This window comes from Balaenoptera physalus (assembly GCF_965194825.1).
Source record: "Balaenoptera physalus genome assembly, chromosome: 21".
NCBI lineage: Eukaryota > Metazoa > Chordata > Mammalia > Artiodactyla > Balaenopteridae > Balaenoptera > Balaenoptera physalus.
The window spans coordinates 37,045,506-37,061,214 of NC_138902.1; the positions used below are offsets into that span (position 1 = coordinate 37,045,506).

The 15,709-nt window shown below is 42.7% G+C and overlaps 1 protein-coding gene across 1 annotated transcript in view; it reads left to right on the top strand.

The window, feature by feature from the left end:
* LOC309651595 (uncharacterized protein) overlaps positions 1 to 7,904 on the top strand; it is a gene marked incomplete at its 5' end in the record, with an annotated part of 10,262 nt that extends 2,358 nt beyond the window's left edge. The window contains 3 exon segments of the mRNA XM_082444426.1: positions 294 to 448; positions 1,724 to 2,160; positions 2,164 to 7,904. Coding sequence (XP_082300552.1) covers positions 294 to 448; positions 1,724 to 2,160; positions 2,164 to 2,196 — 625 coding nt within the window. The 3' untranslated portion in view covers positions 2,197 to 7,904.
* Positions 7,905 to 15,709: the final 7,805 nt, after the last annotated feature.

Consider the following 15,709-nt stretch of genomic DNA (forward strand, 5'->3'; position numbering starts at 1 on the left):
GCACCCGTCATGTAATCAGCCTGTAGATGAAGTCTATTATTAGGTTCCTAGAGGCTTTTTCCCCTTTTGATTTTTAAGTGACTGTGAAAGCCTTGATTTATATCACAACTCTAATGCCAGATATTTAGAGCAGTATAAACCAAATGGGACTAGAGGAAGTAAGTTACTGTAGGGAATTCACACCAGGCAGCTCTGTGACCACTTCTCTGTGTTGGCCTGCGGTGCCTGGAACACTGCACTTGGGCACTGGGTTTTTTTAATTAATTATTTTTTTTCTCCATTTTCCATCCTAGGCATACTGCTGTCCATAGCCTCGGGAGTCTGGCTGAGCAGCACGAGAAATATCATTGGCACCCAGGGATGAGAGCTGAGCAGTGGAATCAAAGGCAAAGAGGGTGTGACATACTGGGAAAGAAAAAGACACCCCCAACCTCAAGTAACATCTACAGTAAGACTTGGAAAGTTGACAACATAAACATGTGAGAAGTGCTGTAACCGAAGAGGGAGAGTGGTTTTATTTTAAGTGAATGTGTCTGAGGAGGGGACAGACTATATGAACAGGGTACTTGAGATAAAATTAGAAATGAAAAACTTTGCACACATGAGAATGCTAATTAGCTAGAAACGCGGCACATGGATGGAAATATCAGAGAACGCAGTACATTGCAGTGATTGCTAAATGGGACATCTTTTGACTTAGTTAATGTCATGTACCAAAACTGATGGTGACTAGGGCACTGGGGAAACTCTTTTCTTCATGGAGGGGCGAGAATGAGGGCCATACAATTCAGGTTTCCCTAGATGGAATGCCTGTCTTCGGAGAGCAAGATGGCAGGGAGGAGGGCAAGGAATAAGAGAAGTCAGGATGATCACTTATTGTTTGCAAAAGCCTTTTATACAGAATCTTATTTCTATTATGATTGTTTTTATCACCCCCCCCTCAATGATAAGGAAATGGCAGCTTTGAGAAATGAAAATTTGTAGGAGGTCAGGTCTTACTAAGGACCTGATGGTAACTTACAATCTGTTACCATCGACTTTGTCGCTGTTTTGCTGCATCAACGTTTAAAAACCCTTCCTGCTGCCCCTCCCCACACTGAGGAGCTTACACACCTGGACTCCAGGCTTCTTCCCTACACTGGTCTCCATACTCCTGGCACACCTGTGGTCAATTTATAAAGGGCCAGGCATCTAGAGAGCGCTCTACCCAGTAACATCAGAATACAGGCATGATGGGGACACTCTCCAAGACAGATCATTTGCATTAAAACAAGAAGATTCTGTGACTCTTTGCAACTATTTATTCATGTAAATTTTGACTCTTAAAACTATTCTATGGACTGGCTTAAAATAAATAAGCTGGTTGGTCCAGAAAAATCTATATCAACATTACTGCCAAGACTGAAACAATCCCGTTTATAGGAGGCCTTCAATTTCCCACTCTTCTTTCCTGTGTTCGGTACAAATATGGTATCAAGAGTCAGTTTCAACCCTTCAGCCAACTTATTCTCCAAAGAGGTTTCTGTCCCAAGGGTATTGTCTGTGTTCCACTTTTGGGTGAAGGTCAGTCCACAGTTACAAATCTTGTATTTGGTCTCTAGGTTGCCTGATGCCTTCCCTGTATCAGTATAAGCATGACCAGAAGTAGAAAATTCCACTCCACTACGTGACTTGGTTCTCAGATCTATTTTCACCATGCCAAATCCATATCTTTTGTTGACAGATTTTTCTGGACCAACCATCTATGGCTGGGCTGTGTGGGCCATTGAAGGTTGGCTTGCTGGCTATCAGGCGAGTTTTGACACAGCCAAACCCAAACTGTCACAGAATAATTTCGCCCTGGGTTACAAGGCTGCAGACGTCCAGCTGCACACTCACGTGAGCGATAACACTGAACCTGGAGGGGCGATCTACCAGAAGGTGAACAAGAAGACTGAAACGTCAATAAACCTCGCGTGGACGGCTGGCAGGAACAACACGTGTTCCGGCATCTCTGCTAAGTACCAGCTGGATTGTAGAACTTCTCTATCTGCTGAAGTGAATAGTGCCAGCCTGATTGGACTGGGTTATCCTCAGACCCTTCGACCAGGAGTGAAACTGACCCTGTCAGCTCTAATCTGTGGAAAGAACTTCAATGCAAGAGGGCACAAGGTCGGGCTGTGATATGAACTAGAAGCTTACTGTGGTTTTGAATAAATCATCAGCTTTGTCTCTGGAGGTGAAGAGAAATGAACCCACTATGTTGTGGCCTTAAAATTCTTCTGTGAAATTTCAAAGGTGTGAACTTTTCCTTCTTCCAAAGAACTCTAATCCTCCCCACACTGAAGCCTCGATATTGAGTCCAGCCTAAGGGAGGTGTGCTTGAAGGCACGCCCGGAAGTTGTCATGTTCGTGCCACAGTTCAGTTCAGTTCCGCAGTGTTATTTTCAGTGGGTTGCTCGGCGAAGGTGTAGTGCCATGGTACAAAGGAGATGACCCGACCCGACCCTCCAGTTGTCCATCACATCCTGCATGTCCCAAAACACTTTTTCATGACCTTGTAACATACTGGTTTCTGTGTAGTAGTGGAATCTTTGGTTTTGAATCAGAGTAAAATAAAATAAACCCATCACATTTGGAACATAAAAAAAATAAATAAATAAAATAAATAAGCTGAACACTTTTCCCTGTTTTTCTAATAAAGTAACACCTTTAACTGTGTGTGCGCACACACACACACGGGGAGTACACACACACACGGGGAGTACACACACATGGGGAGTACACACACACACACGGGGAGTACTCCCCCTTCTGTTAATGACTTCTTTGAAGGCAGGGGAGAAGCATTAGGATGTAGGAAATTAACAAGTGTCAAATAAATCTGAGTCTGGAGGGGAACCGTGCTGGGAAGGAGAAAATTGGCCAACGTCTCCTTTCACAAATGGGTAGCTAAGTGAAAGGGGTGCAGACTGCAGTCTTCATTGTGTATGGGAATGACATGGAAAGCTTGTTGGGGTGCACAGTGCTGACCCCCAAACCCAGAGCTTGTGATTCAGCCTGTCTGGGATGGGGCCCAAGAATTTACCTTCCCACCAAGTTTCTAGATGATGCATGCATGCCAAGAACATTCTTAGAGAACCACTGGTACAGGGGTTGACTTTGGGTCAAAAGGACTGGCTCTGAATCCTATATCTGCTGCTCTCTGAGCAAGGGAACTTTTTTCCTAAAAAACCCTAATTTACATATAAGTTTGCTCATCTGAAAATATGGAAAATGCTATTTACCCAATAAACTTAGAAAAAGCAACAATATAGGCACAGTGGCTGATGTATAACAAATTCTCAAAAATATGATTTCCTTTTCTATCCCTTCAGTCTCTGAAGGAGGAGAGAAGACACCCAGCTAGAGACAGGCTTCCCCATCTGTTCGGATCCATATTTTAGGAGTGGCAAACTGGATTTTGGTAGGAAAAAAGAAACACATTCAGTCAACCTCTCCCAGGTTGTCCCACGGTGAACCCAGCAGGATTCCATGTGGGGGAAACCCCAGGTTTTATTGACTATGACTTTTAAGATCAACTCGAAAGGCTGCCTGCCTCACACCTGGCTCTTTCCCAAGGCCTGGACAACACCAGCAAGCTGGGAAAACTTGGTCCGGAACCAGGTGAAGTGACATTATGAATGTTCATTAACAATGATTCCCTCTTGCACTAAAGCAAACCTGGGGCAGAGATGCTTTTAATAGCCATCAGCTTCCATCTAATACTGAGACATTAGATCCATGAGGAGAGACTCAAATGTACCTCCAGGCTAAATATTATCATCAAAACACAAATAAATGCTTATCTAGCTTCAGTGACCACAAGAACATGAGATCGATCGATGGCTTTTTCTCAGGCCTTCCACTGATAACCATTCTCCAATGGAACTAAATTTCAGGACAAACTAAGCTCAAAAATGTCTCAAGCTTGATGCTTTTGGAAAAGCCACTTCACTTCTGAGACTGCTTTCTTATCTGCAAAACACAGAGTCTGGGCTAATGTGTATGCTACTTCTAAAGTTCTTTGGTTCTTTCCTTTCTTATATTCCTCACATTCAGTATTTTCCTGTTCTTCAGTTGACTCTAAGGTGACATGTGTTTATATGTCTCCATTTAGGTTCAGTGAGTTGTTTCTGGGAAGAGCATTCCCAAATTATAATATTAAAAAATGCTTACCAGAATGGTCTGCAAAGAAATGGACACAATAAATAAACACCCCTGCCATACACACCCCCCACCACCTCACACACACAGACACACAACATTTCTACAGCGACTTTTGACATAAATCATTGCATTTGTCCTCATCTCGTTAGAGAGTCCAAGCTCATACTGCTTGCTGCACACAGGCCAATAATCGAGAGAGGAGTTGCTGGGGCCAGGAATGGAGACTTTATCCACAAAGCTGGCAGACGGAGAAGATGGTGGACTCGTGTCCCAAAGGACCATCTTGCCTGAGTTTATTTCTGGTTCCTGTTATACTAAAAGGGGCGGGAGTAAAGTCAACACTTCCTGATTCCCGTCAGCCTCCGGAGGGGATGTGTTCATTTCTTCCTCCCTGCAGTCATTCACAGGTGGGCCTGGTCAGGCTGTTTCCTGGGAGCTAAACAAAGGTATTTTAGCTTAACGCTCATAACCTGGGAAGCAGGGTTCCCAGAGATGGGCCAGTATGTATAATTTAAGCCTATAGGCAACATCCCTTTAGTGATTAACTTGTAGTAGAATACAAAAGGTTCTTCCTTATTACAATCTGTAAACTGAAACTATTCTGATTTTTTTATATTTTCTTCACAGAAAGTCAGTGAACTGCATAGTGATCACAAAACCAAAAATAATCCTTTAGCCCACAGTTGTCTTAGGTTCAGATAACAGAGGAGGTGGCGACATCATCCACGTGTGGCGACATCATCCACGTGTGGCGACATCACCCACGTGTGGCGACATCATCCACGTGTGGCATCCGTTCCATCTTGCTGGTGCTGCCTTGATCCCACTTGATCATTTCCTTATACTGAGAAAACATACAACTGATTTCCTTGTCTCAGTTGTAAACCACATGGAGAAGAGACATAATTCCATCTGAGATGGGCATTTGGACACTGGTGGCTTGTCATTCTATCACTGTGATGGTAGACATGGTGTTGGTTTACCATCCCCTCTTCATTCTGCCAGATTTCACGTGTTAAAGAAAGGGTCCTAGGACGAGGGTAAAGGTACCAGAATACACCACTTTTGCGTGGTCTTCTTCCTCTTCCCCATCAAAGATGTTGTGAACAGTCTAATTCAGCAGAGGGATCTCAGTCTGGTGTGTGGAGGATCGGGGGCTGGGGAGACAGGAAGGGCTGCATGGACTTCTCAGGTAGGAGAGAGAGAGAGCTCAGAAATCTGTGCACCTTGTTTTCTCCAACTACCAATGGATTCTTTCCTCCTTTCCTTGCCTGTTTCTCTCTCAACTAACCTCAATGATGGGCAAATTATGGGATTACCTATATATCATACATGTCAAGTCTCCAGATCTCTTTGGACCATCAGTATGTCTGAAATATCATGAATAGATTCTTGTCCTTTGAGTCTTGGAGGCTTTTCGATGTTCCAGACACCCTACGAGTTGAAGATACTCCTAGTAGTTTTGAGTTGTGACCATCAACTCCTGTAATGGCAATGTGACCTTTTATTGAGAAAGCAAGATCCCACAGAACACAGTACATTGGGCAAAGTACAATAGTAAAGGCAAAGAAACACGCCCTGGAGGGCATCCCAAGGTCAAGGTTGGATCAGACTGCCATAGTTGGTTACCTTGCAAGCCCTGTTTCTCCCGTCTGGCCATCTGTCAGTCTGCTCTTGTCACATTCTGTGTGTGGAGAAATTCTTGGTACGGGGAAAACATGGATTCTCACAAACCCAAGGTAATGTCTTAATTCTCCCATTCCCTAGCTGTGTGGCCTTGTGTGTATTTACCCAAATGCACCAATTGCCCAGTACCTAAAAGAGTATCGATTTTTTAACTCGTAAGACTGCTGTGAGGTGTAACTGAGACCATATACAGAAAAAACTAAATTGGAATTTGGAAAAAAAAATGCAAGGTTATCTCCCTTCCTCCCCATTCTTTTTAGCTTTGCCTCTGAGTTTAAATATAGCTTGACAGTCTCTTCCCTGAAGGATCGTACTTTCTTTCTTATTGATTGAAATAAGATCATCTAAAATATTTCCTGAAACTGTAGATACAAAATCTTTCCTTTGGAAAAGCTTCTTTAAAAAGCAATAGTTATCGTCCTTGGGACGACTGCAAAACAGTCAATTCTTGTGTAACCGCTTTTAAATGTGGAGCAGTGCTGCAGTCAGACCCCAAACAGGAGGAGACTGCTGGCAATATTAACAGAAACAGCAGTAACATAACTTATGTGGAGCTTCTGACACACGCAGGGCACACAGGTATGAGGCAAGGCCCCTTTGTGCCCAGTTAGAAGAGAGAGGCGCCTACTATTTGCCAAGTATGTGATCGCAGACACACAGGCTCTGAAAGATGAATTGGCATGTCCTGGGTCACAGAAATAACTACGAGAAACAGGATGGAACTCAAGGATAAGGTCCAGGTTTCGTTCATGACATCTTGTTGCCCCTGGGGCTGCTACTGAAGATTCTCTGATATGCCGAGGTCTTGACTGACCCCGAAGGAGAGATGAAAATCACATATAGGCTTAAAGGATGAAGAGCATTGCAGGTGAGGACAAAAATACACGAGTAGGCTTGGAGGGATACATATATATACACACATACACACAAAGAATTCTCAGGCTTCCCTGGTGGCGCAGTGGTTGAGAGTCTGCCAGCCAATGCAGGGGACACGGGTTCGAACCCTGGTCTGGGAGGATCCCACATGCCGCGGAGCGGCTGCGGCCGTGAGCCACAACTACTGAGCCTGCGCATCTGGAGCCTGTGCTCCGCAACAAGAGAGGCTGCAATAGTGAGAGGCCTGTGCACTGCGATGAAGAGTGGCCCCCACTCGCCGCAACTAGAGAAAGCCCTCGCACAGAAACGAAGACCCAACACAGCCATAAATAAATAAATAAATAAATAAATAAATAAATAAATAAATAAATAAAAGCCATAAAAAAAAAAAGAATTCTCAAACAAATTTATATTTTGTTGGAAGACTTTTAAAAAAATTTTTGAGCATGAACCCTGGTTTGCTCATCCTAACATAAGTTTGTATTTACTGACTCTGGGCCATTTGATTATAGGGAGGGTCACCCAGATTGTGCTAGGTCAGAGGGAAGATGTTAAAATGTGAAATGTGATATGGTAAGTGAATGAGAATCAGAGTGGCCTGCCCATGATATCACTGCCACCACCACCCCCGGGACGCTGCAGCAACCCACCTTAGCAGACCCCAGACCTTGTCAATAATGCACTCAGAGAGTGCAGACAGCAGAAGCAAGAAGAACTACAATCCTGCAGCCTGTGGAACAAAAACCACATTCATAGAAAGATAGACGAGATGAAAAGGCAGAGGGCTATATACCAGAAGAAGGAACAAGAAAAAACCCCAGAAAAACAACTAAATGAAGTGGAGATAGGCAACCTTCCAGAAAAAGAATTCAGAATAATCATAGTGAAGATGATCCAGGACCTCGGAATAAGAATGGAGGCAAAGATCGAGAAGATGCAAGAAATGTTTAACAAAGACCTAGAAGAATTAAAGAACAAACAAACAGAGATGAACAATACAATAACTGAAATGAAAACTACACTAGAAGGAATCAACAGCAGAATAACTGAGGCAGAAGAACGGATAAGTGACCTGGAAGACAGAATGGTGGAATTCACTGCTGCGGAACAGAATAAAGAAAAAAGAATGAAAAGAAATGAAGACAGCCTAAGAGACCTCTGGGACAACATTAATTGCAATAACATTCACATAATAAGGGTCCCAGAAGGAGAAGAGAGAGAGAAAGGACCAGAGAAAATATTTGAAGATATTATAGTCGAAAACTTCCCTAACACGGGAAAGGAAATAGCCACCCAAGTCCAGGAAGCACAGAGAGTCCCATACAGGATAAACCCAAGGAGAAACACGCTGAGACACATAGTAATCAAACTGGCAAAAATTAAAGACAAAGAAAAACTACTGAAAGCAGCAAGAGAAAAACGACAAATAACATACAAGGGAACTCCCATAAGGTTAACAGCTGATTTCTCAGCAGAAACTCTACGAGCCAGATGGGAGTGGCATGACATATTTAAAGTGATGAAAGGGAAGAAACTACAACCAAGATTACTCTACCCGGCAAGGATCTCATTCAGATTCGATGGAGAAATCAAAAGCTTTACAGACAAGCAAAAGCTAAGAGAATTCAGCACCACCAAACAAGCTCTACAACAAATGCTAAAGGAACTTCTCTAGGCAGGAAACACAAGAGAAGGAAAAGATCTACAATAACAAACCCAAAACAATTAAGAAAATGGTAATAGGAACATACATATCGATAATTACCTTAAACGTGAATGGATTAAATGCTCCAACCAACAGACACAGGCTTGCTGAATGGATACAAAAACAAGACCCATATATATGCTGTCTACAAGAGACCCACGTCAGACCTAGGGATACATTCAGACTGAAAGTGAGGGGATGGAAAAAGATATTCCATGCAAATGGAAATCAAAAGAAAGCTGGAGTAGCAATACTCATATCAGATAAAATAGACTTTAAAATAAAGAATGTTACAAGAGACAAGGAAGGACACTACATCATGATCAAGGGATCAATCCAAGAAGATACGACAATTATAAATATATATGCACCCAACATAGGAGCACCTCAATACATAAGGCAACTGCTAACAGCTATAAAAGAGGAAATCGACAGTAACACAATAATAGTGGGGGACTTTAACACCTCACTTACACCAATGGACAGATCATCCAAAACGAAGATAAATAAGGAAACAGAAGCTTTAAATGACACAACAGATCAGATAGATTTAATTGATGTTTATAGGACATTCCATCCAAAAACAGCAGATTACACTTTCTTCTCAAGTGCGCACGGAACATTCTCCAGGATAGATCACATCATGGGTCACAAATCAAGCCCCAGTAAATTTAAGAAAACTGAATCACATCAAGCATCCTTTGTGACCACAACGCTATGAGATGAGAAATGAATTACAGGGAAAAAAACGTAAAAAACACAAACACATGGAGGCTAAACAATACATTACTAAATAACCAAGAGATCACTGAAGAAATCAAAGAGGAAATCAAAAAATACCTAGAGACAAATGACAATGAAAACATGACGATCCAAAACCTATGGGATGCAGCAAAAGCAGTTCTAAGAGGGAAGTTTATAGCTATACAAGCCTACCTCAAGAAACAAGAAAAATCTCAATAAAACAATCTAACGTTACACCTAAAGGAACTAGAGAAAGAAGAAGAAACAAAACCCAAAGTTAGCAGAAGGAAAGAAATCATAAAGATCAGAGCAGAAATAAATGAAATAGAAACAAAGAAAACAATAGCAAAGATCAATAAACCTAAAAGCTGGTTCTTTGAGAAGATAAACAAAATTGATAAACCATTAGCCAGACTCATCAAGAAAAAGAGGGAGAGGACTCAAATCAATAAAATTAGGAATGAAAAAGGAGAACTTACAACAGACACCGCAGAAATACAAAGCATCATAAGAGACGACTACAAGCAACCCTATGCCAATAAAATGGACAACCTGGAAGAAATGGACAAATTCTTAGAAAGGTATAACCTTCCCAGACTGAACCAGGAAGAAACAGAAAATATGAACAGACCAATCACAAGTAATGAAATTGAAATTGTGACTAAAAATCTTCCAACAAACAAAGGTTCAGGACCAGATGGCTTCACAGATGAATTCTATCAAACATTTAGAGAAAAGCTAACACCCATCCTTCTCAAACTCTTCTAAAAAATTGCGGAGGAAGGAACACTCCAAAACTCATTCTATGAGGCCACCATCACCCTGATACCAGCACCAGACAAAGATACTACAAAAAAAGAAAATTACAGACCAATATCACTGACGAATATAGATGCAAAAATCCTCAACAAAATACTAGCAAACAGAATCCAACAACACATTAAAAGGATCATACACCACGATCAAGTTGGATTTATCCCAGGGATGCAAGGATTCTTCAATATATGCAAATCAATCAATGTGATACACCATATTAACAAATTGAAGACAAAAACCCATATGATCATCTCAATAGATGTAGAAAAAGCTTTTGACAAAATTCAACACCCATTTATGATAAAAACTCTCCAGAAAGTGGGCATAGAGGGAACCTACCTCAACATAATAAAGGCCATATATGACAAACCCACAGCAAACATCATTCTCAATGGCGAAAACCTGAAAGCATTTCCTCTAAGATCAGGAACAAGACAAGGATGTCCACTATCACCACTATTATTCAACATAGTTTTGGAAGTTTTAGCCACAGCCATCAGAGAAGAAAAAGAAATAAAAGGAATACAAATTGGAAAAGAAGAAGTAAAACTGTCACTGTTTGCAGATGACATGATACTATACATAGAGAATCCTAAAGATGCCACCAGAAAACTACTAGAGCTAATCCATGAATTTGGTAAAGTTGCAGGATACAAAATTAATGCACAGAAATCTCTTGCATTCCTATACACTAATGATGAAAAATCTGAAAGAGAAATTAAGGAAACACTCCCATTTACCCTTGCAACAGAAAGAATAAAATACCTAGGAATAAACCTACCTAGGGAGACAAAAGACCTGTATGCAGAAAACTATAAGACACTGATGAAAGAAATTAAAGATGATACCAACAGATGGAGAGATACACCATGTTCTTGGATTGGAAGAATCAATATTGTGAAACTGACTACACTACCCAATTTGCTTCAAAGTTCAAGAGTCCATCTTAAGTCAGGCCAGGTGTGACCATTCGTGTGACTATCTCATACTAGGTATCAGGGCCTAATTCTTATGGGGTAGATTCAGGGAGGAAATATAAATGGACACACAGACAGGGACACACACACACACCTACTCATTTTCTCAGGACTCTGAGTCTCAAATGCCCAACTGCTTCTTTGTTAGTGGAGGGAAGACTCCTTTGCAGGCTGCATCTATTAGGAAGATGCTTTCCTCAGTGTTGTTTTTCAGAAATTCAGGTGGGGAAAGAGGGTAGGTCAGGCTGAGGAAATACTCCAGCAGCTGAGCGGGTACTCGGCTTCCGTCTGAGCAGAGACTTTGGAGGAAGGAACTGGGCTGAGTCTGCTGTTGGGAAGAGCTGGTGTCAGGGGAGGGGAGAGCGGAAGGACGTGAACGTGGAGAGAGGAGGCCTGGGCCCAAGTCCCTGGCCCCTGCTGGTCAGCTGTGAGGATTCGGGACAGTCATAATCCTACTCGGTCTGAATTCTTTTAGCCTGATAATAACTATGCCAGTAACACCTATTTGACCCACACCCCCAGGTGACTTTGAGACTGTAATAAATACCATACGGGAAAGCACTGTTGAAATTTAAAAGGTCTGCATAAATATTCGCTATTATTACTGATTTGGTCCAACTGTATTAATAAAGAGATTGGGAAATTGTTCACATTCCTTTGTCACTGCAAACACTGAGGTGTGAATTAATGTGACTGATGTGACCGTGATCGCGACAGCCAAGGAGATTATAGATTTAAACCTGTTTATAAACAGCAAAATGCTATAAACTGTTACTATCTTAAATGAGAAAGAAATCCAATAAGAAGGGATCACTAGACATCAAACAGTATAATCCCCTCCATTCTACAGGTAAGAAAATTACAAGAGAGATACATTCCCAAATTTACTCAATAAACCTCTTTTGAGTCTTATGATGTAGTAAGCATTGTGTCCACCACTGTATACAATAGCAACTACCACGGCACCGTCCCCTGCACCTGAACTCTGCATTTGTGTGCGTGACCCCATGCTGCCCTCACAGTAGCCCTGGTTATAGGTATGACAACTTCCACATAAGGAAATGAGGTTTGGAGGGCAGAATCAACCTGCTCAAAGCCGCAGCCCGTGTCAGTCTGTTGGTGACTGGACTAGGGTTTTTCCTAAAGGCAGATTTGAACTTTCGCAGATTTCAAATCGTTACAACAGTTCTGCAAAAATGCCTCATTGAAAGAAAGACTCTGATAAATACACCATCATAAAATATCTTCCTTCAGAATATTAAAAATCTTAATCATTTAAGAAAATCTTCCAGATGAGCAAGTAAACTCAAGATTTTAAATATTATAGAGAAAAGGACATCAACCTGGGTTCACACACTACGTCTTCAGGTGACCACTCAAATGGCCTGTGAGGTTTTTTTGCATGTATGTGTGTTCATTTTTCTGAAGAGACAGTCCATTGCCCCCAAAATATTCAACCCTGATATAAAGAATTCCTTAGTTTAGAAATAAAGCTAGTAATGAAGTACATTTCATCACCCTAAAAAATGCTCAATTCGTGTTGGATAAATGAAACAACCAGAACTTTTGCAAATAACACAGGCTCTGTTAGCAAGGGAACGGCATCAGAAAACATCAAAGAGAATTGCTGCTTCTCTCTCGGACCCTTAGAGTGTGTTGATTTAACCCCTTTTTCCTGCCAGGACAAGAATTTTCTTTATCACATTTCTAGAGCTTGGTGCAGTCTAGCTTTAAATGTCAAAGTGACTGAGTTTCCACCACTTTTATTAGGAAACAGTTCTCCCGCCCGGAATATCACACTGTCAAAGCACAAACCAGGTAGCCTGAGGACTGCTTTCCTTGGTTTTACCAAGGGCACGGAGAAGCCCCGGGTTAAATGTCACACGTCCCACTTTGGCCTTCTATGGTTGATCTATGTCGGTGTCTGGACCACGGGGGAGAGGCGTGTGTGTGTGTGTGTGTGTGTGTGTGTTTTGGGGGGGACCCCATGGCTGATACAGAGAAATAGCACCACTGTCTTAGCCTGCTTGGGCTGTGATAACAAAGATACCATAAACTGGCTGGCTTGAAAACGGAAATGTATTTCTCACAGTTCTGGAGGCTAGAAGTCCAATATCAAGGTGTTGGTAGATCTGGGGTCTGGTGAGAGCCCCCTTACTGGTGGAGGGCCATTTGCTGGCTGTGTCCTTTCATAGTGGAGGGGGGGAGGCCCCACCCTCATGACACAATCACCTCCCAAAGACCGTACCTCCTAACCCCCTCACATTGGGGGAATGGGCTTCAATAGCTGAATTTGAGGAGGGGGATGCAAATATTCGCTCTATAGAAACCACCATAAGAACATCACGTCCAAGGAAGAATAAGAGGCCCAACACGGTGGAAAAAACAAAAACAAAACCCCACCATCCACAGCGGCATCTCTGACCTCAAAGCCCACTTACAGCATACTTACAAATATGTCATATGCTTTCGCTCTTTCCACGTAATTCTTTCCCCACTCCTTGCAGTGTGTACTAGGCTTTGTGGTCCATCCCAAGCCCACTGTCTCTCAGTCATCACTGGGTAATTCCTTTGTGTGCGTTCTCTGATCCCTCCTTGCTGCCTCTACTCCTTCCATTAGACAGAGCCCATCGCTGAACGCAGGACGCTGTGTGGGGAAGTATCCCAGCTAGCAGAAACGGAGGGCCAGGCTTTGGAGACAAGATGCTGACCTTTCCTGAGCCCTGTGCGCCCATGAAGAAGTCCCGACCCTTTTGCGTTTCAGGACAGGGCTCACTGCACAGAACTGCCTTCCCCACGTGACTTAGATAGAACTCAAGGGGCCCCGTGTTGGCCTATGACAAGGCCAGACAGCAACCCTCCAAACTCCCATTTTTGGTCTTATAAACGATTAGCAGAACTGTTGGTCCCCACTGACCAACCTGGACAAAATGCCTGCTAACTTGAATGAACAACCTGTAGCCAGGAACCTTTCATTTACCCCTGGACATGGGCTCACCCCAAGCATTGGCATACGGAGCAGTGCCACCGCCCAAAAAGGCACCTCCCCGGAACCGGTAACCTTAGGGGAAAAACAGCCATCTCATCACTCCACAGGCCCTGCTGCCCTCCCACTCCTGGGATTTCTAGCCTGTTCACTCCTCCCTACGAAAGGGCAGCCCATCTCTACCAGATCTTTGAGACCGTGGAGTCTGAGAGTTCTCCCTGCTACAAACATCTCTTCAATGAGGTGTCTCTGTACTAAGCCTGGATTTGTTTGCATTTGACAGGACTCACCTGGGGTCGAGTCCTAGCTCATGAGTGCTGCGATATTAGATCCCCTCTGAGAAGGATACTGAACAGTTTCTCTTTGGAGAACGGTTGCTCTTTCCCCAGATTTATTTTCTTTTTGGAAATGTGAGCTTCTATCACCTGTTCTCCACAGGATGCTACTTTGATCACTTTGAGGCTGGCTCATTTTTTTAGATTCTTTCTTCCCTGTTAATAGAGAGGTGGGCTGTGCTCTTTCTACGCTTGCAGAAATGTATGTTTGCCTCTTGGCTTGTCTACCTTTTGCCCAAATATTAAGTATTTTGCTGTATGTTCTCCAACAGGCTGTTCATTCACAAACTCATGAAAGTTTTACTTTTTTAACAGGAATAGAAAAGAGTTTTATCCGAGCCAAACTGAGGATTATAGCTTGGGAAACACAAATTCAAGAAGCACTTGAATTGTGTTCTGCTGGACTACAAAATGGGGGAGGCTTATATAGGCAAACATTGAAAAGTTGCATAAATTGTTAAGAATTAGGATTAGAGCTGGCAAGAAGGGTGCTTGTCAATCAAGGATTGATTGGGGTCCGAAATGGTTGCATGTTTACAAGGGGAGACCTTGAGGCCATATGGTTGCATCTGGCAGCTGCTAGCAGATATTGTTTGGAAAATGGCCAGTGGTGTCCTTGAGTCTGATACAGTTCAGAAAATTCAGATTCTCAGTTGATGCAGGAATGTGTCTGAAACCACACTCACAATGGCCACCGGGCTCTACTCTGAATGCCCGAATCACAGTTACTCCGTTTGGATATAAAGGGTCTTAATCATGCCATCAGTGGGAGAGTTAGGCTGGTCAGAACCAGTGTGTCCCAGCAGAGCAGGGTGCTGGTCTTGCATGGGTCTGGGGCAGTGTGGAGAGCAGGGTCTGGCAGACTTGCAGAGCAGTAAGGAATTGACATCACCTGAACTATGATGATCTAGGTGACACTCTTGTTGGTTGGTTGGCACTCAGAGGTATGTTTATTTGATTAAGTCCATCCCTGACAGGCTGACTTTCAGCAGCAAGAGGTTCACACTGATCGGATGGCTTACAAAAATATATTCAGGGAGGTAGGTTTTCATTAATTGATTGAATACGCTTAATGGCTGGCAGAAGAGCCAGTCCTTTCTTAAGTTTGGAGGAATGTTATTCTCAACATAAAAAGTGACTTCCATATGTCCCAGTTTTCTCCTCAAGTGGCTGAATATCTCTTAGCTCTAGACAAGGGAACCTGTGGTACTTTCTGGCCAATTGACAAGTCTACACTCTGAATCCAAGTCAATGATGTTTTGTTGGTCTACAGAGGAAGGAACACAGGCTGGAGTCATCCTGGTTCCTCAGATCACTAGTTGTGTGGCCTCAGACAAGCCACGTGACTTCTCTGAGAGTCAGTTTCTTCATCTGTAATTGCAAACAATAATAACTA